This window comes from Mustelus asterias, chromosome 23 (assembly GCF_964213995.1).
Source record: "Mustelus asterias chromosome 23, sMusAst1.hap1.1, whole genome shotgun sequence".
In the NCBI taxonomy this organism is placed as follows: domain Eukaryota; kingdom Metazoa; phylum Chordata; class Chondrichthyes; order Carcharhiniformes; family Triakidae; genus Mustelus; species Mustelus asterias.
In genome coordinates, this window is record NC_135823.1 from 73,227,951 (window position 1) to 73,250,641 (window position 22,691).

General features: G+C 44.2%; 1 protein-coding gene across 1 annotated transcript in view; it reads left to right on the forward strand.

Annotated features, from left to right (window-relative positions):
- Window positions 1–22,691, forward strand: part of ccp110 (centriolar coiled-coil protein 110) — a 77,746-nt gene that overhangs the window by 23,119 nt on the left and 31,936 nt on the right. The window contains exon 4 of the mRNA XM_078240931.1: window positions 19,057–20,698. Within this exon, the coding sequence (XP_078097057.1) occupies window positions 19,057–20,698 (1,642 nt within the window). The remainder of the gene's footprint in view (window positions 1–19,056; window positions 20,699–22,691) is intronic.

The following is a 22,691-nucleotide window of genomic DNA, read 5'->3' on the forward strand; positions in this document are numbered from 1 at the left end:
GGAGACCCTGGAGTCCTGCTCGTCAATTGGTTTTCCGCTTTGGATACCAGTGAAGGCATTGGCTCCTCAAAGGAGTGCAGTCAGAGCTAGGTTTGTGGCACCGTAGGTGGCTCTGCTGAACAGGAGCAGAGAAAGAAGAGGGGAAGAGCAGTACTGATGGGGATTTGTGAGTTAGGGGAACAGAGAGATGTTTCTGTGGCTCTAGACATGTCTCCAGGATGGTGAGTTCCCTTGCTCGTGTCAATGTCAAGGATGTCTCGGAGCGGCTGCAAGACATAACAGTCAGAGGTCATAGTCCACGTTGGTACCAATGACTTGCGTAGGAAAGGTGATGAGGTCCTGAAACCAGATTTTAGGGAGCTAGGAAGGAGATTGAAAAACAGGTCCTCTGAAGCAGTAGTCTGAGGATTACTCGCAGTCCCACGTGCAGGTGAGTATAGGAACAGGAGACTTAAGCTGGTGTAGGAGAGAGGAGGCATTGGGACCGGTTCTGGGGAAGGTGGGACCTGTACAAGCCAAACGTTCTACACGTGAAAGGACTGGGGCAAATATCCTCACAGGGAGACTTGGTGCTATTGCAGGGGAGGGCGGTGTGAGCTGAGGGCGCAAACACATGGCAGCGTGATATCATCGCTATAATGGAAATGTGGTGTAAGAAGGGTCAAAAATGGCAGCTGAACATCCCTGGATATAGAGTTTTCAGGCAAGATGGGGAGAGGGACAATAAAAGTTGTGTGCAGCCTTATTGGTTAAAGAGGGTAATGAGAGAAAGAATAGGCCCACTCGAGGACAATGGAGGCAAGTTATGCGTGGAACCACAGGAAGTGGGTGAAATCCTCAATGAGTACTTTGTATCGGTATTCACCAAGGAGGAGGACATGATGGATGTTGAGGTGAGGGATAGGTGTGTGAACACCAGAGAAAGTCAATATGTTGAAGGAGGAAGTATCCTAAATTACATTAAGGTAGACAAATCCCCAGGGCCGGTTGGGACCTATCCCAGTTACTATGGAAGGCAAGGGGAGAAATAGTTGGGGCCTTAACATAAGAACATAAGAACATAAGAAATAGGAGCAGGAGTAGGCCATCTAGCCCCTCGAGCCTGCCCCGCCATTCAATAAGATCATGGCTGATCTGACGTGGATCAGTACCACTTACCCGCCTGATCCCCATAACCCTTAATTCCCTTACCGATCAGGAATCCATCCATCCGCGCTTTAAACATATTCAGCGAGGTAGCCTCCACCACCTCAGTGGGCAGAGAATTCCAGAGATTCACCACCCTCTGGGAGAAGAAGTTCCTCCTCAACTCTGTCTTAAACCGACCCCCCTTTATTTTGAGGCTGTGTCCTCTAGTTTTAACTTCCTTACTAAGTGGAAAGAATCTCTCCGCCTCCACCCTATCCAGCCCCCGCATTATCTTATAAGTCTCCATAAGATCCCCCCTCATCCTTCTAAACTCCAACGAGTACAAACCCAATCTCCTCAGCCTCTCCTCATAATCCAAACCCCTCATCTCCGGTATCAACCTGGTGAACCTTCTCTGCACTCCCTCCAATGCCAATATATCCTTCCTCATATAAGGGGACCAATACTGCACACAGTATTCCAGCTGCGGCCTCACCAATGCCCTGTACAGGTGCATCAAGACATCCCTGCTTTTATATTCTATTCCCTTCGCAATATAGGCCAACATCCCATTTGCCTTCTTGATCACCTGTTGTACCTGCAGACTGGGCTTTTGCGTCTCATGCACAAGGACCCCCAGGTCCCTTTGCACGGTAGCATGTTTTAATTTGTTTCCATTGAGATAGTAATCCCATTTGTTATTATTTCCTCCAAAGTGTATAACCTCGCATTTATCAACGTTATACTCCAATTGCCATATCCTCGCCCACTCACTCAGCCTGTCCAAATCTCTCTGCAGATCTTCTCCGTCCTCCACACGATTCACTTTTCCACTTATCTTTGTGTCGTCTGCAAACTTCGTTACCCTACACTCCGTCCCCTCCTCCAGATCATCTATATAAATGGTAAATAGTTGCGGCCCGAGTACCGATCCCTGCGGCACGCCACTAGTTACCTTCCTCCAACCGGAAAAACACCCATTTATTCCGACTCTTTGCTTCCTGTCGGATAGCCAGTCCCCAATCCACTTTAACACACTACCCCCAACTCCGTGTGCCCTAATCTTCTTCAGTAGCCTTTTATGGGGCACCTTATCAAACGCCTTTTGGAAATCCAAAAACACCGCATCCACCGGTTCTCCTCCATCAACCGCCCTAGTCACATCTTCATAAAAATCCAACATGTTCGTCAAGCAGGACTTTCCCCTCATGAATCCATGCTGCGTCTGATTGATCGAACCATTTCTATCCAGATGCCCTGCTATCTCCTCTTTAATAATGGATTCCAGCATTTTCCCTACTACAGACGTTAAGCTGACCGGCCTATAGTTACCCGCCTTTTGTCTCCTTCCTTTTTTAAACAGCGGCGTAACATTAGCCGTTTTCCAATCAACCGGCACTACCCCAGAATGCAACGAGTTTTGATAAATAATCACTAACGCATCCACTATTACCTCTGACATTTCTTTCAATACCCTGGGATGCATTCCATCCGGACCCGGGGACTTATCCACCTTCAGTCCCATTAGTCTACCCAGCACTGCCTCTCTGGTAACATTAATTGTATTAAGTATTTCTCCTGCTGCCAACCCTCTATCGTTAATATTTGGCAAACTATTTGTGTCCTCCACCGTGAAGACCGACACAAAAAACTTATTTAAAGACTCAGCCATATCCTCATTTCCCACTATTAACTCCCCCCTCTCGTCCTCCAAGGGTCCAACATTCACTCTAGCCACTCTATTCCTTTTTATATATTTATAAAAACTTTTACTATCATTTTTTATATTAATTGCTAGCCTAGCTTCATAGTCTATCCTTCCTTTCTTTATCGCTTTCTTAGTCTCTCTTTGTTGTTTCTTAAATTTTTCCCAATCACTTGTTTCTCCACTATTTTTGGCCACTCTGTACGCAGCTGTTTTTATTTTAATACTCTCCTTTATTTCCTTCGTTATCCACGGCTGGTTCTCCCTTTTCTTACAATCCTTGTTTTTTGCTGGAATATATTTTTGCTGAGAACTGAAAAGGATCTCCTTAAAAATCCTCCACTGTTCCTCAGCTATCCTACCTGCCAGCCTGCTCTCCCAGTCTACCTTAGCCAATTCATCCCTCATCCTATCATATTTCCCTCTGTTCAAACAGAGGACACTGGTTTGGGACCAAACTTTCTCCTCTTCCATCTGAATCAGAAATTCGACCATATTGTGGTCACTAGACCCAAGAGGGTCCTTCACAATAAGATCCTTAATTCTACCTACCTCGTTACACAATACCAGATCCAAAATAGCTCGTTCCCTCGTCGGTTCCGTAACATGCTTGAGAAAGTGAGAGGGCATGGGATCCAAGGGGCTGTTGCCTTGTGGATCCAGAACTGGCTTGCCTGCAGAAGGCAGAGAGTGGCTGTGGAGGGGTCTTTCTCTGCATGGAGGTCAGTGACCAGTGGAGTGCCCCAGGGATCTGTTCTGGGACCCTTGCTGTTTGTCATTTTCATAAATGACCTGGATGAGGAAGTGGAGGGATGGGTTGGTAAGTTTGCTGACGACACCAAGGTAGGTGGTGTTGTGGATAGTTTGGAGGGATGTCAGAAGTTGCAGCGAGACATAGATAGAATGCAAGACTGGGCGGAGAAGTGGCAGATGGACTTCAACCCGGATAAGTGTGTAGTGATCCATTTTGGCAGATCCAATGGGATGGAGCAGCAGTATAAAATGAAGGGTACCATTCTTAGCAGTGTAGAGGATCAGAAGGACCTTGGGGTCCGGGTCCATAGGACTCTTAAATCGGCCTCGCAGGTGGAGGATGCGGTCAAGAAGGCGTATGGCGTACTAGCCTTCATTAATCGAGGGATTGAGTTTAGGAGTCGGGAGATAATGCTGCAGCTTTATAGGACCCTGGTTAGACCCCACTTGGAGTACTGCGCGCAGTTCTGGTCACCTCATTACAGGAAAGATGTTGAAGCCATTGAAAGGGTGCAGAGGAGATTTACAAGGATGTTGCCTGGATTGGGGGGCATGCCTTATGAGGATAGGTTGAGGGAGCTTGGTCTCTTCTCCCTGGAGAGACGAAGGATGAGAGGTGACCTGATAGAGGTTTACAAGATGTTGAGGGGTCTGGATAGGGTGGACTCTCAGAGGCTATTTCCAAGGGCTGAAATGGTTGCTACGAGAGGACACAGGTTTAAGGTGCTGGGGGGTAGGTACAGGGGGGATGTCAGGGGTAAGTTTTTCACTCAGAGGGTGGTGGGTGAGTGGAATCGGCTGACGTCGGTGGTGGTGGAGGCAAACTCGTTGGGGTCTTTTAAGAGACTTCTGGATGAGTACATGGGATTTAATGGGATTGAGGGCTATAGATAGGCCTAGAGGTGGGGATGTGATCGGCGCAACTTGTGGGCCGAAGGGCCTGTTTGTGCTGTGGCTTTCTATGTTCTATGTTCTATGCTGTTCAAGGAAACTATCCCGACAGCATTCTAAGAACTCTTCCTCCATTCCACCCTTACCGACTTGAGTCTGCCAGTCAATGTGCATGTTGAAGTCCCCCATGATTATTGCCGTTCCGTTTTTACACGCATCCCTTATCTGCTTGTTTATAGCCCTCCCTACCTCAACATTATTATTTGGGGGCCTATATACCACACCTACTAGTGTCTTTCTCCCTCTACTATTCCTCATCTCTACCCATAATGATTCCACGTTTTGTTCCTCAGAGCCTATGTCATCCCTCAGTACTACCCTGATATTATCTCTTATTAATAGCGCGACCCCACCACCTTTTCCTTCCTGTCTATTCTTCCTAAACACCTGATACCCCTGGATATTCATCTCCCAGTCCTGGTCACCTTTCAGCCACGTTTCTGTAATGGCCACTAGATCGTACCCACTTGTGCTGATTTGCACCATCAACTCATTTACCTTGTTCCGAATGCTTCGTGCATTCAGGCAAAGTGTCCTTATTCCAGCTTTTATCTGGACCCGCTTTGATGAGTCGCGAACACCCTCTCCCTCTACTCCCTTATCTAAATTACCGCCTTCATTCACTTGCACCCTCTCCTCTACCATTAATTTTGTAATTCCCCTTACCCCTGCATCCTCCACCCCATCAATTAGTTCCTTGATCCTAGTCAACTCTTCTAGCTCCCCTCCCCCCAACCTATCTAGTTTAAATTCTCCCCAGTAACCTTAGCCAACCTACCGGCCAGGATATTGGTCCCCGTGTGATTCAAGTTCCACCCGTTTTTTGTATACAGATCACCCCTGATATCTTCACATCCTCTTTGACCACAGGTGAGGTTCCAGAGGACTGGAGAATGGCCAATGTTGTTCCCTTGTTCAAGAAAGGAAGCAGGGATAATCCAGGAAATTACAGGCTGGTGAGCCTGATATCAGTGGTGGGGAAGCTTTTGGAGAAGATACTGAGGGACAGGATATATGCACATTTGGAAGAAAATGGACTAGTTAGTGACAGGCAGCATGGTTTTGTACGGGGAAGGTCATGTCTCACCAACTTGATTGAGTTTTTTAAAAAGGTGACAAAGATAATTGATGAGGGAAGGGCTATGGATGTAGTTGAGATGGACTTTAGTAAGGCGTTTGACAAGGTCCCACATAGACTGGTACAAAAACCAAAATCACATGGGATTCTGGCTGGGCTAGCTAGGTGGATACAAAACTTGCTTGGCCATAGACAGAGGGTAGCGGTGGAAGGGTGTTTTACAGAATGGAGATCTAGTGGTTTTCCGCAAGGATCAGTGTTGGGACCTTTGTTGTTTGTCATATATATAAATGATCTGGAGGAAAATGTAGCTGGTCTGATTAGTAAATTTGCAGATGGCATGAAGATTGGTGGAGTTGCTGATAATGCCAGGGATTGTCAGAGGATACAACAGGATATAGATAGATTGGATACTTGGGCACAGAAATGGCAGATGGAGTTTAATCCGGACAAATGCGGGGTGATGCATTTTGGAGGATCAAATTTAGGTGTGAATTATACTGTAAATGGCAGAACCCTTAGGAACATTCACATACAGAGGGTCTGGGCATGCAGTCCACAGTTCCTTAAAAGTGGCAACACAGGAGGCCAAGGTGATTAAGAAAGCATATGGCAAGCTTGCCTTCATCAGCTGAGGTATTGAATACAAGAGTTGGGAAACCATGTTGCAGCTATATAAAACCTTGTTTAGGCTGTATTTGGAGTATTGCAAGCAGTTCTTCATCACTATTCACGCAGGAAAAAGACAATGTTGTCGAGGAGAATACTGAGATACAGGCTATTGGACTAGACGGAATTGAGGTTAATAAGGAGGAGGTGTTAGCAATTCTGGAAAGTGTGAAAATAGATAAGTCCCCTGGGCCGGATGGGATTTATCCCAGGATTCTCTGGGAGGCTAGGGAGGAGATTGCAGAGCCTTTGGCTTTGATCTTTATGTCGCCATTGTCTACAGGAAAAGTGCCAGAAGACTGGAGGATAGCAAATGTTGTCCCCTTGTTCAAGAAGGGAAGTAGAGACAACCCTGGTAATTATAGACCAGTGAGCCTTACTTCTGTTGTGGGCAAAGTTTTGGAGAGGATTATAAGAGATAGGATTTATAATCATCTAGAAAGGAATAATTTGATTAGGGATAGTCAACACGGTTTTATGAAGGGTAGGTCGTGCCTCACAAACCTTAGAGTTCTTTGAGAAGGTGACCAAAGAGGTGGATGAGGGTAAAGCAGTTGATGTGGTGTATATGGATTTCAGTAAAGCGTTTGATAAGGTTGCCCACGGTAAGCTATTGCAGAAGATACGGAGGCATGGGATTGAGGGTGATTTAGTGGTTTGGATCAGGAATTGGCTAGCTGTAAGAAGACTGTAAGAAGCTGTAAGAAGGTGGTGGTTGATGGGAAATGTTCATCCTGGAGTTCAGTTACTAGTGGTGTCCCGCAAGGATCTGTTTTGGGGCCACTGCTGTTTGTCATTTTTGTAAATGACCTGGATGAGGGCGTAGAAGGATAGATTAGTAAATTTGCAGATGACACTAAAGTCGGTGGAGTTGTGGACAGTGCGAAAGGTTGTTGCAAGTTACAGAGGGACATAGATAAGCTGCAGTGCTGGGCTGAGAGGTGGCAAATGGAGTTTAATGCGGAAAAGTGTGAGGTGATTCACTTTGGAAGGAGTAACAGGATTACAGAGTACTGGGCTAATGGTAAGATACTTGGTAGTGTGGATGAGCAGAGAGATCTCTGTATCCATGTGCATAGATCCCTGAAAGTTGGCACCCACGTTGATAGGGTTGTTAAGAAGGCGTATGGAGTGTTAACTTTTATTGGTAGAGGGATTGAGTTTCGGAGCCAGGAAGTCATGTTGCAGCTGTACAAAACTCTGGTGCGGCCGCACTTGGAGTATTGCGTACAGTTCTGGTCGCCGCATTATAGGAAGGATGTGGATGCATTGGAAAGGGTGCAGAGGAGATTTACCAGGATGTTGCCTGGTATGGTGGGAAGGTCTTATGAGGAAGGGCTGAGGGACTTGAGGTTGTTTTCGTTAGAGAGAAGAAAATTAAGAGGTGACTTAATAGAGGCATACAAGATGATCAGTGGATTAGATAGGGTGGATAGTGAGAACCTTTTTCCTTGGATGGTGATAGCTAGCACGAGGGGACATAGCTTTAAATTGAGGGGTGATAGATATAGGACAGATGTCAGAGGTAGGTTCTTCACTCAGAGAGTAGTAAGGGCGTGGAATGCCCTGCCTGCAGCAGTAGTGGACGCGCCAACATTAAGGGCATTTAAATGGTCATTGGATAAACATATGGATGATGTTGGAATAGTGTAGGTTAGATGGGCTTTAGATTGGTTTCACTGGTCGGCGCAACATCGAGGGCCGAAGGGCCTGTACTGCACTGTAATGTTCTATGTTCTGGTCGCCACACTACCAGAAGGACGTGGAAGCTTTGGAGAGAGTGCAAAGAGGGTTCACCTGAATGTTGCCTGGTCTCGAGGGTGTTGGCTATGAGGAGAGGTTGAATAAACTAGAATTATCTTTCATTGGCAAGATAAGGCTAAGGAGAGACCTGATAGAGGTCTCCAAAATGATGGGAGGCATAGATGGTGGATAATCAGAGGCTTTCTCCCAGGGTGGAAGTGTCAATTACAAGGGGGCACAGGTTCAAGCTGAGGGGGAGAAAGTTCAAGGGAGATGTGCGGCGGAAGTTTTTCACATAGAGTGTGGTGGATGCCTGGAGTGCGCTGCTAGTGGAGGTGGGCATATTAGCAACATTTAAGAGGCGTCTGGATGTGTACATGAATAGGGAGGGAATAGAGGGATACGGACCGAGTAAGGCTGAAATTTTTTTAGTTTAGTTAGTGCATCATGATCAGCACGGGCTTGGCGGGCCGAAGGGCCTGTTCCTGTGCCATACTGTGCTTTGTTCTTTGTTCTAATCAATTATACCAGTGAGGAGGACTGACATATTAAATGAAGCATCAAATGAGGCCATATGGGTTGAGCTCAGAATTAAAAAGGGATAACTACACTGATAGGACTGTACCAAATAGTGTATGGGATTTAGAAGAGCGAATAGGTGGGACTGTTTTTGCACTCAGAAATCCATGTGGCAGTAATTGCTGGGGGCTGCAACCACCCTAATATCAATTGGGATATGAAAAGTGTGAAGGGCACAGAGGGTGGTAAATTCTTGAACTGCTTTCAAGCAAACATTTTTAGCCAGCACAAAAGCCCAATGAGAGGGAGTGTAATTCTAGATTTAGTCTTAGGAAATTAAGCTGGGCAAGTGGATGAAGTAGTAGTGGGGAGCATTTTGGAAGTAGTGACCATAATATAGTTAGATTTAGCATCATTATGGAAAAGGACAAAGACAGAACATGAGTAAAAATTCTTAATTGGGGGAGGACTAATTTTACAAAGCTGAGAAATGAGCTGGAGAGAGTGGACAGGACACAGTGATTAGAAGGAAAACTGTCAAAGCAGTGGGAGCCATTCAAACGCAAAATTCTACAGGCAGTTTCGACATGTCCCCACAAGTTAATTAAGTTGATCTTTCTCTACACCCTAGCTATGACTGTAACACTACATTCTGCACTCTCTCATTTCTTTCTCTATGAACGGTATGCTTTGTGCATATAGTGTGCAAGAATCAATACCTTTCACTGCATGTTGATACATGTGACAATAATAAATCAAATCAAAGGGAAGGTACAGTCAAATCTCGAACCTCCTGATTATCAGAAGCATACAGGCTGAGATAAAACAAAAAAGGAAGCTTATGACAGTCACAAAAAGCTTAAAACTGCAGAAAACCTAGAGGATCAGGGAAAGGAAAGGGGTGAAGTAAAAATGGGATTTGGAAAAGCAAAGAGCATATGGAAAAATATTGCCAGGTAAAATCAAAGAAAATCCTAAGATGTTTTGTCAACACATGAAGAGAATAAGGTAAAACTAGGGCCTTTCAGAGGTGTATGTTATAACTTGTAGGTTGATTCAGAAAATATGGGCAGGTTTCTCAACGAGTACTTTGTTTTCACTAAGGAGAGGGATGATTCAGACATTTGAGTTAGAGATTAGTGTGAAATATTAGATACAATGAGCACAGTGAGAGAGGAAGGCACTGGCATCTTTGAATCTGGATCAATTACCAGGGTCAGATGCAGGCAGTAAAGAAGGCAAATGGTATGTTGGTCTTTATAATCAGAGGATTTGATGTGGAGATGCCGGCGTTGAACTGGGGTGGGCACAGTATGTAGTCTCATAACACCAGGTTAAAGTCCAACAGGTTTATTTGGTAGCACAAGCTTTCGGAGTGGTGAGTGAGGGAGTTGGGTTCACAAACAGGGCATATATAGACCCAAACTCAATTACAAGATAATAGATGGAATGTGAATCTTAACATACAATTAAGTCTTTACAGGTACAGAGAATGCGAGTGGAGAGAGGTTTAATCCCAGGTTAAAGAGGTGTGAATTGTCTCAAGCCAGGACAGTTAGTGAGATTTTGCAAGCCCAGGCAAGTCGTGGGGGTTACAGATAGTGTGACATGAACCCAAGATCCCGGTTGTGGCCGTCATGTGCGGAACTTGGCTATCAGTCTCTGCTCAGCGATTCTGCGTTGTCGTATGCCTTAAAGGCTGCCTTGGAGAACGTTTACCCGAAGATCAGAGACTGAATGCCCTTGACTGCTGAAGTGTTCCCCGATTGGAAGGGAACACTCCTGCCTGGTGATTGTCGAGCGGTGTTCATTCATCCGTTGTCGTAGTGTCTGCATGGTCTCGCCAATGTACCATGCCTCGGGACATCCTTTCTGCAGCTTTTCAGATAGATTTGACTATGGAATAGGGACGTTTTGCTGCAGTTGTACAGGGCATTGGTGAGGCCACATCTGGAGTATTGTGTGCTGTTTTGGTGTCCTTGGCTGAGGAAGGATGTCCTTGCTATAGAGGGAGTGCAACGAAGGTTTACCAGGCTGATTCTTGGGATGGCAGGTCTGTCTTATGAGGAGAGACGAAGTCGATTAGTATTGTATTCAGTGGAGTTTAAAAGAGTGAGAGAGGATCTCATAGAAACTTATAAAATTCTAACAGGGTTAGATAGTGTAGATTCAGGAAGAATGTTCCCAATGGTGGGGGAGTCTGAAACTAGCAGTCATAGTTTGAGGATAAGGCGTAAATCTTTTAGGACTGAGATGAGGAGAAATTTCTTCACCCAGAGCATGTGGGAGTCTTTTAAGGAACAGTTGTTAGGGCTACAGGACAGGCATGTGCCTGTAAAAAAGGATAGGAAGGGTAGGATTCGAGAACTGTGGATAACCAGGGAAATTGAGGGACTGGTCAAAAAGAAAAGAGAGGCGTATGTTAGGTCCAGGCAGCTAAAAACGGAGGGAGCTCTGGAGGAGTACAAAGAAAGTAGGAAAGAACTCAAATGGGGAATTAGAAGGGCAAAAAGGGGTCACGAAATGTCCTTGGCAGACAGGATTAAGGAGAATCCCAAGGCATTTTATTCATACGTTAGGAACAAAAGGATTGTCAGGGAAAAAATCGGACCTCTCGGGGACAAAAGTGGGGAATTATGCTTGGAGCCCAAAGAAGTAGGGGAGATCCTAAATGAATACTTTGCGTCGGTATTCACAAAGGAGAGGGATGTGTTGACTGGGAGTGTCTCGGAGCGGAGTGTTGAACCGTTGGAGAAAATCTCCATTACAAGGGAGGAAGTGTTAGGTTTGTTAGAGAATATAAAGACTGACAAATCCCCAGGGCCTGATGGAATCTATCCAAGGCTGCTCAGGGAGACGAGAGATGAAATCGCTGGGCCTCTGACGCAAATCTTTGTCTCGTCACTGGACGCAGGTGAAGTCCCAGAGGATTGGAGGATAGCTAATGTGGTCCCGTTATTTAAGAAGGGTAGGAAGGATAACCCGGGTAATTATAGGCCGGTGAGCTTGACGTCCGTGGTGGGGAAGTTGTTGGAGAAGATTCTTAGAGATAGGATGTATGCGCATTTAGAAAGGAATAAACTCATTAACGATAGTCAGCATGGTTTTGTGAGAGGGAGGTCATGCCTCACTAACCTGGTGGAGTTTTTTGAAGAAGTGACCAGAATGGTTGACGAGGGAAGGGCCGTGGATGTCGTCTATGTGGACTTTAGTAAAGCGTTTGACAAAGTCCCTCATGGTAGGCTGGTGAAAAAGGTTGGATCTCATGGGATAAAGGGGGAGGTGGCTAGATGGATGGAGAACTGGCTTGGTCACAGAAGACAGAGGGTGGTAGTGGAAGGGTCTTTTTCCGGCTGGAGGCCTGTGACTAGTGGTGTTCCGCAGGGCTCTGTATTGGGACCTCTGCTGTTTGTGATTTATATAAACGATCTGGAAGAAAGTGTAACTGGGGTGATCAGTAAGTTTGCGGACGACACAAAATTGGCAGGACTTGCAGATAGTGAGGAGCATTGTCAGAAGCTACAGAAGGATATAGATAGGCTGGAAATTTGGGCAAAGAAATGGCAAATGGAGTTCAATCCTAAATGCGAAGTGATGCATTTTGATAGAAATAATGTAGGGAGGAGCTATACGATAAGTGGCAGAACCATAAAGGGTGTAGATACGCAGAGGGACCTGGGTGTGCAAGTCCACAGATCCTTGAAGGTGACGTCACAGGTGGAGAAGGTGGTGAAGAAGGCATATGGCATGCTTGCCTTTATAGGACGGGGCATAGAGTATAAAAGTTGGGGTCTGATGTTGCAGATGTATAGAACGTTGGTTCGGCCGCATTTGGAATACTGCGTCCAGTTCTGGTCGCCACACTACCAGAAGGACGTGGAGGCTTTGGAGAGAGTGCAGAGGAAGTTTACCAGGATGTTGCCTGGTATGGAGGGGCTTAGTTATGAGGAGAGATTGGGTAAACTGGGGTTGTTCTCCCTGGAAAGACGGAGGATGAGGGGAGACTTAATAGAGGTGTATAAAATTATGAAAGGCATAGATAGGGTGAACGGTGGGAAGCTTTTCCCCAGGTCGGTGGTGACGTTCACGAGGGGTCATAGGTTCAAGGTGAAGGGGGGGAGGTTTAACACAGATATCAGAAGGACATATTTTACACAGAGGGTGGTGGGGGCCTGGAATGCGCTGCCAGGCAAGGTGGTGGAGGCGGCCACACTGGGAACGTTTAAGACTTATCTGGATAGCCATATGAATGGAGTGGGAATGGAGGGATACAAAAGAATGGTCTAGTTTGGACCAGGGAGCGGCACGGGCTTGGAGGGCCGAAGAGCCTGTTCCTGTGCTGTATTGTTCTTTGTTCAGAGGGTGGTTGAATCTCTTGTGAAGAGGAAGAAGGAGACTTATGTTAAGATGAGACATGAAGGCTCAGTTAGGGCGTAGGAGTTACAAGTTAGGGCATCGGCGAGAGTTACAAGTTAGCCAGGAAGGACCTAAAGAAAGAGTTAAGAAGAGCTCGGAGGGGACATGAGAAGTCTTTGGTAGGTAGGATCAAGGAAAACCCTAAAGCTTTCTATGGGTATGTCAGGAGTAAAAGAATGACTAGGGTAAGATTAGGGCCAGTCAAGGACAGTAGTGGGAAGTTGTGCGTGGAGTCTGAAGAGATAGGAGAGGCACTAAATGAATATTTTTCATCGGTATTCACACTGGAGAGGGACAGTGTTGTTGAGGGGAGTACTGAGATGCAGGCTGTTCGACTCGATGGGATTGATGTTCATGAGGAGCAGGTGTTGGCAATTCTGGAAAGAGTATAAACAGATAAGTCCCCTGGGCCGGATGGGATATATCCTAAGATTCTCTGGGAGGCTAGAGAGGAGATTGCAGAGCCTTTGGTTTTGATCTTTGTGTCATAATTGTCTACTGGAACAGTGCCAGAAGACTGGAGGATAGCAAATGTTGTCCCCTTGTTCAAGAAGGGGAGTAGGGACAACCCTGGTAATTATAGACCGGTGAGCATTACTTCTGTTGTGGGCAAAGTATTGGAAAGGATTATAAGAGATAGGATTTATAATCACCTAGAAAGGAATAATTTGATTAGGGATAGTCAGCACGGTTTTGTGAAGGGTAGGTCGTGCCTCACAAACCTTATTGAGTTCTTTGAGAAGGTGACCAAAGAGGTGGATGAGGGTAAAGCGGTTGATGTGGTGTATATGGATTTCAGCAAAGCATTTGATAAGGTTCCCCATGGTAAGCTTTTGCAAAAAATACGGACACATGGGATTGAGGGTGATTTAGTGGTTTGGATCAGGAATTGGCTAGCTGTAAGAAAACAGAGGGTGGTGGTTGATGGGAAATATTCATCCTGGAGTTCAGTTACTAGTGGTGTACCGCAAGGATCTGTTTTGGGGCCACTGCTGTTTGTCATTTTTATTAATGATCTGGATGAGGACGTGGAAGGAGGGATTAGTAAATTTGCGGATGACACGAAAGTCGGTGGAGTTGTAGACAGTGCGGAGGGAAGTGGTAGGTTACAGAGGGACATAGATAAGCTGCAGAGCTGGGCTGAGAGGTGGCAAATGGAGTTTAATGCGGAAAAGTGTGAGGTGATTCACTTTGGAAGGAGTAACAGGAATACAGAGTACTGGGCTAATGGTAAGATACTTGGTAGTGTGGATGAACAGAGGGATCTGGGTGTCCATGTGCATAGATCCCTGAAAGTTGGCACCCAGATTGATGGGGTTGTTAAGAAGGCGTACGGTGTGTTAGCTTTTATTGGTAGAGGGATTGAGTTTCGGAGCCAGGAGGTCATGCTGCAACTGTACAAAACTCTGGTGCGGCCGCATTTGGAGTATTGCGTACAGTTCTGGTCGCCGTATTATAGGAAGGATGTGGAAGTGCTGGAAAGGGTGCAGAGGAGATTTACCAGGATATTGCCTGGTATGGTGGGAAAATCATATGAGGAAAGGCTGAGGGACTTGAGGTTGTTTTCGTTAGAGAGAAGAAGGTTAAGAGGTGACTTAATAGAGACATATAAGATGATCAGAGGATTAGATAGGGTGGATAGTGAGAGCCTTTTTCCTCGGATGGTGATGGCTAGCACGAGGGGACATAGCTTTAAATTGAGGGGTGAGAGATATAGGACAGATGTTAAGAGGTAGGTTCTTTACTCAGAGAGTAGTAAGGGCGTGGAATGCCCTGCCTGCAGCAGTAGTGGACTCGTCAACATTAAGAGCATTCAAATGGTTATTGGATAAACATATGGATGATATTGGAATAGTGTAGATTAGAGGGGCTTTAGATTGGTTCCACTGGTCGGCGCAACATCGAGGGCTGAAGGGCCTGTACTGTGCTGTAATGTTCTATGTTCTATGTATGGAATTCATTACCACAAAGTAGTTGAGGCCAAAACATTGTCTGATTTCAGGAAGAAATTAGATGTGGCTTTTGGGGCTAAAGGGGTCAGGGGATATGGGGGGGATCAGGATATTGAATTTGATGATCAGCCATGATCAAAATGAATGGCGGAGCAGGCTCGAAGGGTCGAATGGCCTACTCCTGCTTCTAGTTTCTATGTTTCTATGATTGTATGCCAGGCTGTTGAAGGAAGCCAGGGAGTAAATGGTGAATGTTCTGAGAATGATTTTCAATCCTCGTTGGATACAGGCCAGGTCCCAGAGGATTGGAGGTCTGTGAATGTTATACTATTCTTTAAAAAGGGTTTGATGGATAGACCAGAAAACTATTGGCCGGTCAATCCGACTTCAGTCGTGGGAAAATTATTGGAAACGATTCTGAGATACAAAATAAACTGTCACTTAGGCACGATTGTTCCAGGATAGTGGCAAATGGAAGGTGATGCACTTGGGCCGGATGAACAGCAGGACCCTCGGAAGCATTGAGGATCAGAGGATCCCAGTGTGCAGGTATACTGGCCCTTTAAACTAGCAGGACAGATGGACTAAGTGGTTAAGAAGGCATATGATATACTTGTCTTTATTAGTCAAGCCATAGGGTTTAAGAGCAGGGAGGTTATACTGGAACTATGTAAAACATTGGTTAGGCCACAGCTAGAGTATTATGTGCAGTTCTGGAATCCACATTATAGGAGGGATGTAAGAGCACAGGACGTGGTGCAGAGGAGATTTACCAGGACGTCGCCTGGGCTGGAGGGTTTTAGTTATGAAGAGAGATTGGATCAACTGGGGATGTTCACCTTGGAGCGGAGGAGACTGAGGTGGGGAACATGATTGAGATGTATAAAATTATGAGTGGCATAGATAGAGTAGACCGGAAGAAACCTTTCCTCTTTGTGGAGGGATCAATGACTAGGGGGTACAGAATTAAGATAAGAGGCAGGAGGTTTAGAGGGGATGTAAGGAAAAGTTTTTTCAAGGGCGGTGGGAGTCTGGAACTCATTGCCTGAAAGGGTGGTGGAGGCAGAGACCCTCATAACATTTAAGTGTCTAGATACGCATTTGCGATGCCAAGGGAAATAAGGCAATGGGCTGAGTGCTGAGAAATTGGATTAGAATAGTAGAGTGATTTGTCTTTGATTGGCGCAGACGTGATGGGCCTTTTTCTGTGCTGTATACCGCTATGACTAAGGTAGTCAGCATGGTTTTGTTGGGGAAGATCATGTCTTATTAACTTAAAATATTTTGAGGAAACAACAAAGGGTAATGGTTGATGGATGTTTTTATGAATGGAAAGCAGTTTCTACAGGCTTGGGACCCTTGTGTTTGTTGTATATATGCATGGTTTAGACTTAAATGTGGGAGATATGATTGGAAAATTTGCAGATGACACAGAAATTAGGCATGTAGTTGATGATGAAGAGGACAGCTGCTGACTCCAGAATGATGTCAATCGTTTGGTTGAGGGGACAGAGAAGCGGCAAATGGAGTTTAATCCGAAAAAGTGTGAGATAATGCATCTGGGCAAACTAAGCATGGGGATACTCAATAAACAGGAAAGTATTGAGAGGGATTGAGGAATAAGAGACCTTGGAGAGCATGTCCACAGGTCCCTGAAGGTGGCAGTACAGGTGGATAAGGTGGTCAAGAAAGCACTCCTTTATTGGGTGAGATATTGAATACAAAAGCAGGGATGTAGCAATAGAACTGCATAAAATGCTGGTTAGGTCACAGCTGGAGTTTTCAGTACAGTTCAGGTCACCACATTACAGGAAAGACATCATTGCTCTGGAGAGAGTGTAGGGGAGATTTACAAGAATGTTGCCAGGGCTTGGAAATTGTAGCTGAGGAGAGATAGGATAGGCTAGCGTTGTTTTTCTTGGAACAGGGGTGTAATTGAGATGTACAAAATTGAGGTCAAAAGAGAAAATGCTGGAAAATCTCTGCAGGTCTGGCAGCATCTGTAAGGAGAGAAAAGAGCTGACGTTTCGAGTCCAGACGACTGTTTGTCAAAGCTGACCCTTTGATAAAGTACAAAATTGAGGGGCTGAGACAGGGTTGACAGGAAAGACTTGTTTCCCCTGGCTGAGAGGCCATAGATTGAAGGTGATTGGTAGAAACATTAGAGAACATGAGGAAAACCCAGAGGGTGCTGGGTGTCTGGAATTCACTGCCTGAGTTGGTATTTGAAGCTGAAACACAACCCATTTAAAGGTATCTGCGTCTGTCTTTGAAGCACTGCAACCGGCAAGACTGAGCCATGTGCTGAAAAATGGAGTGAAATGAACGAGTTTATTTTTTCTTTGGCTGGTACAGAGTCATAGTGCAGAAACAGGCCATTCTGCCCAGTAAAGTTCCATAGTTGAGAGTTTCTCTGGTAGTCTGTTGCTTGACTAGCCTGTGGGCAACTTTTGTAACTTCATCACCAGTCTTCAGAGGTTGCTGAAGATTTGGCAGGGCAAAATGTGCCTTTATTGTGCCCTGGTTTGATGCCCAGGTTGCAGCAGGGTGGGTCCATCTGCTTTTAATTTTTTAGCTATTTGGAACAATTGAGTGGCTCGTTAAAGGTCAAATAAAAACGAGATATTGTGGATGCTGGAAATCGGAAATAAAGGCTTAAACGCAGCAGTTCTGGCAGCATTTGTGGAGAGAGAAAAACAGTTCAAGTTTTGAGTCCAATATGACCCTTTTACAGATGTCGTCAGACCTGCTGAGTTTATCCAGCATTTTCTGTTTTACTTCAGGGCTCAGTCCAGAGTCAAAGCTTTGGTTTGGAACTTTAGTTATGTGTAGCATAGACTGGGTAAGGAGAGCAGTCCTTAAAAGACATTAGTGAGCCAGTTGAATTTTTGCAACAATTCAACAACTTCACCGTCACTTTAATTTCAGATCATTTCCAAATTCTCAAAGTGCCATGCTGGGATTTAACGTTGTGTTCTCTGCACTAATTGTCCAGGCTTTTGACTAATCTGGGAGCATATCTATATACTACTATATTACAAGGGGGCACAGGCTCAAGGTGAGGGAGGGGAAAGTTTAAGGGAGATGTGCGGGGGAAGTTTTTCATGCAGACAGTGGTGGGTGCCTGGAACATGCTGCCAGAGGAGGTGGTGGAAGCAGGCACATTAGCAACATTTAAGAGGTATCTGGATAGGTACATGAATAGGGAGGGAAATAGAGGGATACAGACTCTGGGCAGAAGGTTTTGTTTTAGTTTAGTAAGGACGTCATGATTGGCACAGGCTTGGAGGGCCTATTTCCAGGAGAGACTGTCATTCTGCCAGTCATCTTTCTGTGTTAAAGGCATGAATACAAATGCCCAGCCCCAGTTCTATCGAAACTTCTGTGCTTTTGAAAAAAGTGCTTATAGATCCAGCTTGACTAGTCTTTGCATCAGGTTCCTCTCCTGCCTGACCCGGTTACATGAGTATTTTTAAACCTTCAAAAGCAGAAATTTAAGCACAAGCATGATTGAGGTAAACATAGCTCTTTTAGCTCTGGCCTGACAAATTAAAGTCGTAATTAAATTTGCTTTTGCCTTTTGAGCATTTAGCTGTTTTATCCAAATTATTTGTTATTGGAATAATGTTGTTCCTTTCCTTAATCCAATTTTACTCCTATGGTTAGTTAGCAATTCATAGAGTAATGATTGCAGCTATTAAAAAAGCTTCCCTGTTTTGCAACGACTTGAGAAGGCTTGTCTTGTTTACGATTGTGTACTTGGATACCAACGGATAAACATTACTTGATGGGATTTTTTTTGGTTACGCTACGAGTGGTTGCCAACAAACATTAAACTTTATGCTTCGCTTCCAATGGACCCCCTGCAGTCTGTTTCACTGAACATGTTTTCAGGTTGCGTATTATCATTATAAGTGGCAATCTTTCTGTTTGCAAGGCTAAGATGCCAATTTTGTCTGAACTTTAAAATACACTGAATTTTTAATTTTTATTAACTGCTCTAAAGCGTACTGAGGGGGCAGTGTTATATAATTACCTGAGGTACAAGTACATTTGGCATATTTTACAAATAGTGGGAATGCACAATTATTCCTTTTTATATTGGTGGTCCTGATTTTTTTTTAAACTCTCTTTTTCTAAAGGTATGCAAAGTGCCAAGTTCCACTGAATGTATCAAAGACCCTGTTACTCGATCACCAACAGAACCTGACTTCACTACAATACAGCATGCTGACCGTTCTTCAGTTTCCCCAAGCGATCTTGACAAACCTGATAGCCCCATTCTATCTACTCAGACATTATTGAAATTAAAGGAAAAGGTTACTGTTCTAGACTCTGAAAAGTTGATTTGTTCCTCTCAAATAAGTGACCTTCCTAAAGACATTGACAGTATCCAATCCGATAACCCTCTTTCTGTACCTGTAAGTCCTAAGAAAGAAGAATCGGAAGCTGTAATGTCACCTATAAAGGAATCTCCTGATCACTATGCAATGAGCCTTCAGAATCTGCTCAAAAAGTCAAGAGAATATGTAGAGCGGGAACAAAATCGGCGCAATGGGAAAAATGCTTCCAAGGAAGGTGCAAATGAAAGCCATTCGGATAAAGAAAATGAGGGTGTTAAAATTAATGACTGGGAGAGAGAAAGAAGTAGAATTTCTAACAAAAGTTTCAGTCCTGTGACTATTGACAAATCGGGCAGTGTAAGGTCGTTTTCGCAGTCACAAATTGCCTCCACAAGCAGTGAAAGCTTTGAACTGTATGATAAAACAGCGGTTAGCACACCCACTTCAGTGTTATGTAGTTCGTCAAAAGTAGACTTTCCAGCAAAATTAATGAAGGGTTTATCAAGGGAATCCGATTCAGATGAGGATTGGACAACCAGTGAAAGCAGTTTGCTTAAAAGCTTAATGGGATCCTATGCCAAATTGCCCAATCCTGAACCAAGTCGCAGTCCCAAAATGCACCAAAGACGCCCTAAGTCATCCACCCACATTGTCATTAATAACCCAGTGAATGCTTATGAGCTAAGTCCAAAAGAAAAGTTCAAAGGTATGCCTGGGACACATCAAGGTAAAATAAACATTAACGATCTTAATGTAAAGAGAGCAGTTCCAAATGAAGCATTAATAGCAGTCAATCGAGAAGAAACTGGAAAAGTTCCTGGGAAACTACAGGATATTCCAACATGTTTTGGAAGTATAAATGACATTCCGACAAAAAATGGTTCACAGTTTTTGCGTGCTGAACTGTCTGGGAAATCTGAGGTAAAAATGGTCGGAACTGGTAACGAAGTTCAAATGCCATTGAGGAGTGTGATTCAGAAAGATTTGTATGACTTGGAAAGGACATCTCCGTTACTTATGAATAATCAGGAAATAATTCAGCCTTCAGAAGCCCAGAATGAACTTGATCTCAGTGGTCGTAAGACTAGCAGCCGGATTGAAAAGGCTAAGCAAGGTTCACCTGTTGAGCTTAACAAATCCTACGATGTCAAACATCCATCTCCAGTGCTGCTGCAAACTCAAAATACAAGACAACAAATGGACCTCGCAGTTACGTCTTCAGAAAATGAAACACATCTACAAAGCAGTATAGAAGCTAAAGCCAAACGCAAGTTAGCTCTGGATACTTTAAGTGCCAAAGAAAATGAACTGTCTGTTGTTGAAACTGCGAGTTCCAATGTTCAGGAGATCAGCAGGTGGATTCGAGAGGAGAGACGACAGAGAGTTTCTGTTAGCCGAAGTGAAACTGAAGTGCCTTCAAAAAGCCATATTAATGCTTTAGGTAAGACCAACTTTACCTCGAGGTGCAGGCTGTGAAATCCTCTTCCCCAACCATGTCCTACTCCTGCTGTGTCAGTACTACATCGTCAGCCCTGTGTTTTTCCTTGCAAAGATACTAATGCAGTCTAATAGTGATGTGTAATTAGCACAGATGTTTGAGGAAGCTTGTGAACTTGAGGCAGAATCTATGAACGTTTAAATATTTATTCATTTTTGTTGCACAAGTGATTTTCTATAAATTTCTGATCCTTAATGTTATGGAGAATTCGGCAAATATTTCAGAAAAGATGAATTAAAGTATTTGTAAATTGTAGAGTGTTAGCATCACAGCTTCATCTGTAAGTAGATTTCCATCTTGCAATTGGAAGTTTTCTTTTTGCAACTCGACCTCAATTGCTCTAATAATATCAATACTCGCAATCACTACAGGATAAATCAGGCAGCAGTGTTTGACATCCATACAATATAGTTAATCACAATCCAGAAATTGCTGTCAGATATCAATTTCTCCATAGGTTGTGCTTTTGCCGTCTGTCTATAGAAAGAGCATAGAAATCTTCGCAGGGAGAGAGACAAAAATCAGATAACCATAGGCCAGTTGGCAATATAAATAATGTAATTGCAGAGGATTTAAAAATACACGATATCACCAGCATGGCTTCAGGAAGGGAAATCACATGAGCAGGTTAGATAAAGCTGAAACCAGTAAATGTGATGTAATTGGATTTGCAAAAAGTGTTTGATAACATACCACACAAAAAGCTGCTTAAGAGCCCACGGTGTTGGGGGTGGTGTATTAGAATGGATAGAGGATTGGTTAACTGATAGATGGCAGGGTTGGGATAGGAAGGGCACTTTCAGGATGTCAATCTGTAACTAATCGAATGTCACAAATCAGTGCTGGGGCCACAATTATTTAGAATACATTAATGTCTTGGGCAAGGGAAGTAAATCTATTATTGCAAAGTTTGGAGATGACACCAAAATAGGTGGGAAGGCAAGTTATGAGGATGAGACAAAGAGTCTACAGAGGGATATAGACATTGGGCAAAAACCTGGCAGATGGAAAATAATGTTGGAAAATGTGAAGTTATGCAGTTTGGTGGGAAGAATAAAGGAGCTGAATATTATTAATATATTTAAATGGAGGAAGACTGCAGGAAGCTGCAGCACAGAGGGATTTGTTCTCTTGCATCAATCTCAAAAAGCTAGCATGCAAGTTCAGCCGGAAATAGGGAAGGCAAATGGAATTTTGGCCTTTATTTGAAAGGAATGGGGTATAAAAATAGATATAACAAGGTATACAAAGTACTTGTTAGATCATACCTGGAAAACTGTGAACAGTTTTGGTCCCCTTATCTAAGCAATGATATACTAGCATTGGAGGCAGTCTAGCGAAGGTTCACTAGGTTGATCCCGTATATGGAGGGATTTTCTTATGACGAGAGGTTGAGTAGGTTGGGTTTGTACTCATTGGAGTTTAGAAGAATGAGAGGCAACCTTATTGAGCCATATCGGATTCTTGGGGGGCTTGACGGGGTCGATGCTGAGAGATTGTTTTCCTTGTGGGAGAGTCTAGGATCAGAGGGCATAATTGCAATAAGGGGGCATCCATTTACGACCGAGATGAGAAGGAATTTTTTCTTTTGAGGGGAGTGAATCTGTGGAATTCTTTACCGCAGAGGGTTGTAGAGGCTGGGTCATTAAGTATGTTCGAGGCTGAGATAGACGGATTTTTAATCAGTAAGGTATTTAAGAGTTCTGGGGATAAGGCGGGAAAGTAGAGTCGAGGATTTGCACATCAGAGCTCATTGAATGGCAAAGTGAACGTGATGGGGTGAGTGGCCTACTTATGGCTTTATTGGTCTGAACTTGTGATATTTTCCCACTTGAATGAATGGAAAAATGTGAGGCTTGTGAATACAGGAGAAAATTAACAGTGCAGAATCTTTACAAACACATATTTAGTCTTTCTGTTTTTTAATCTTTATCCA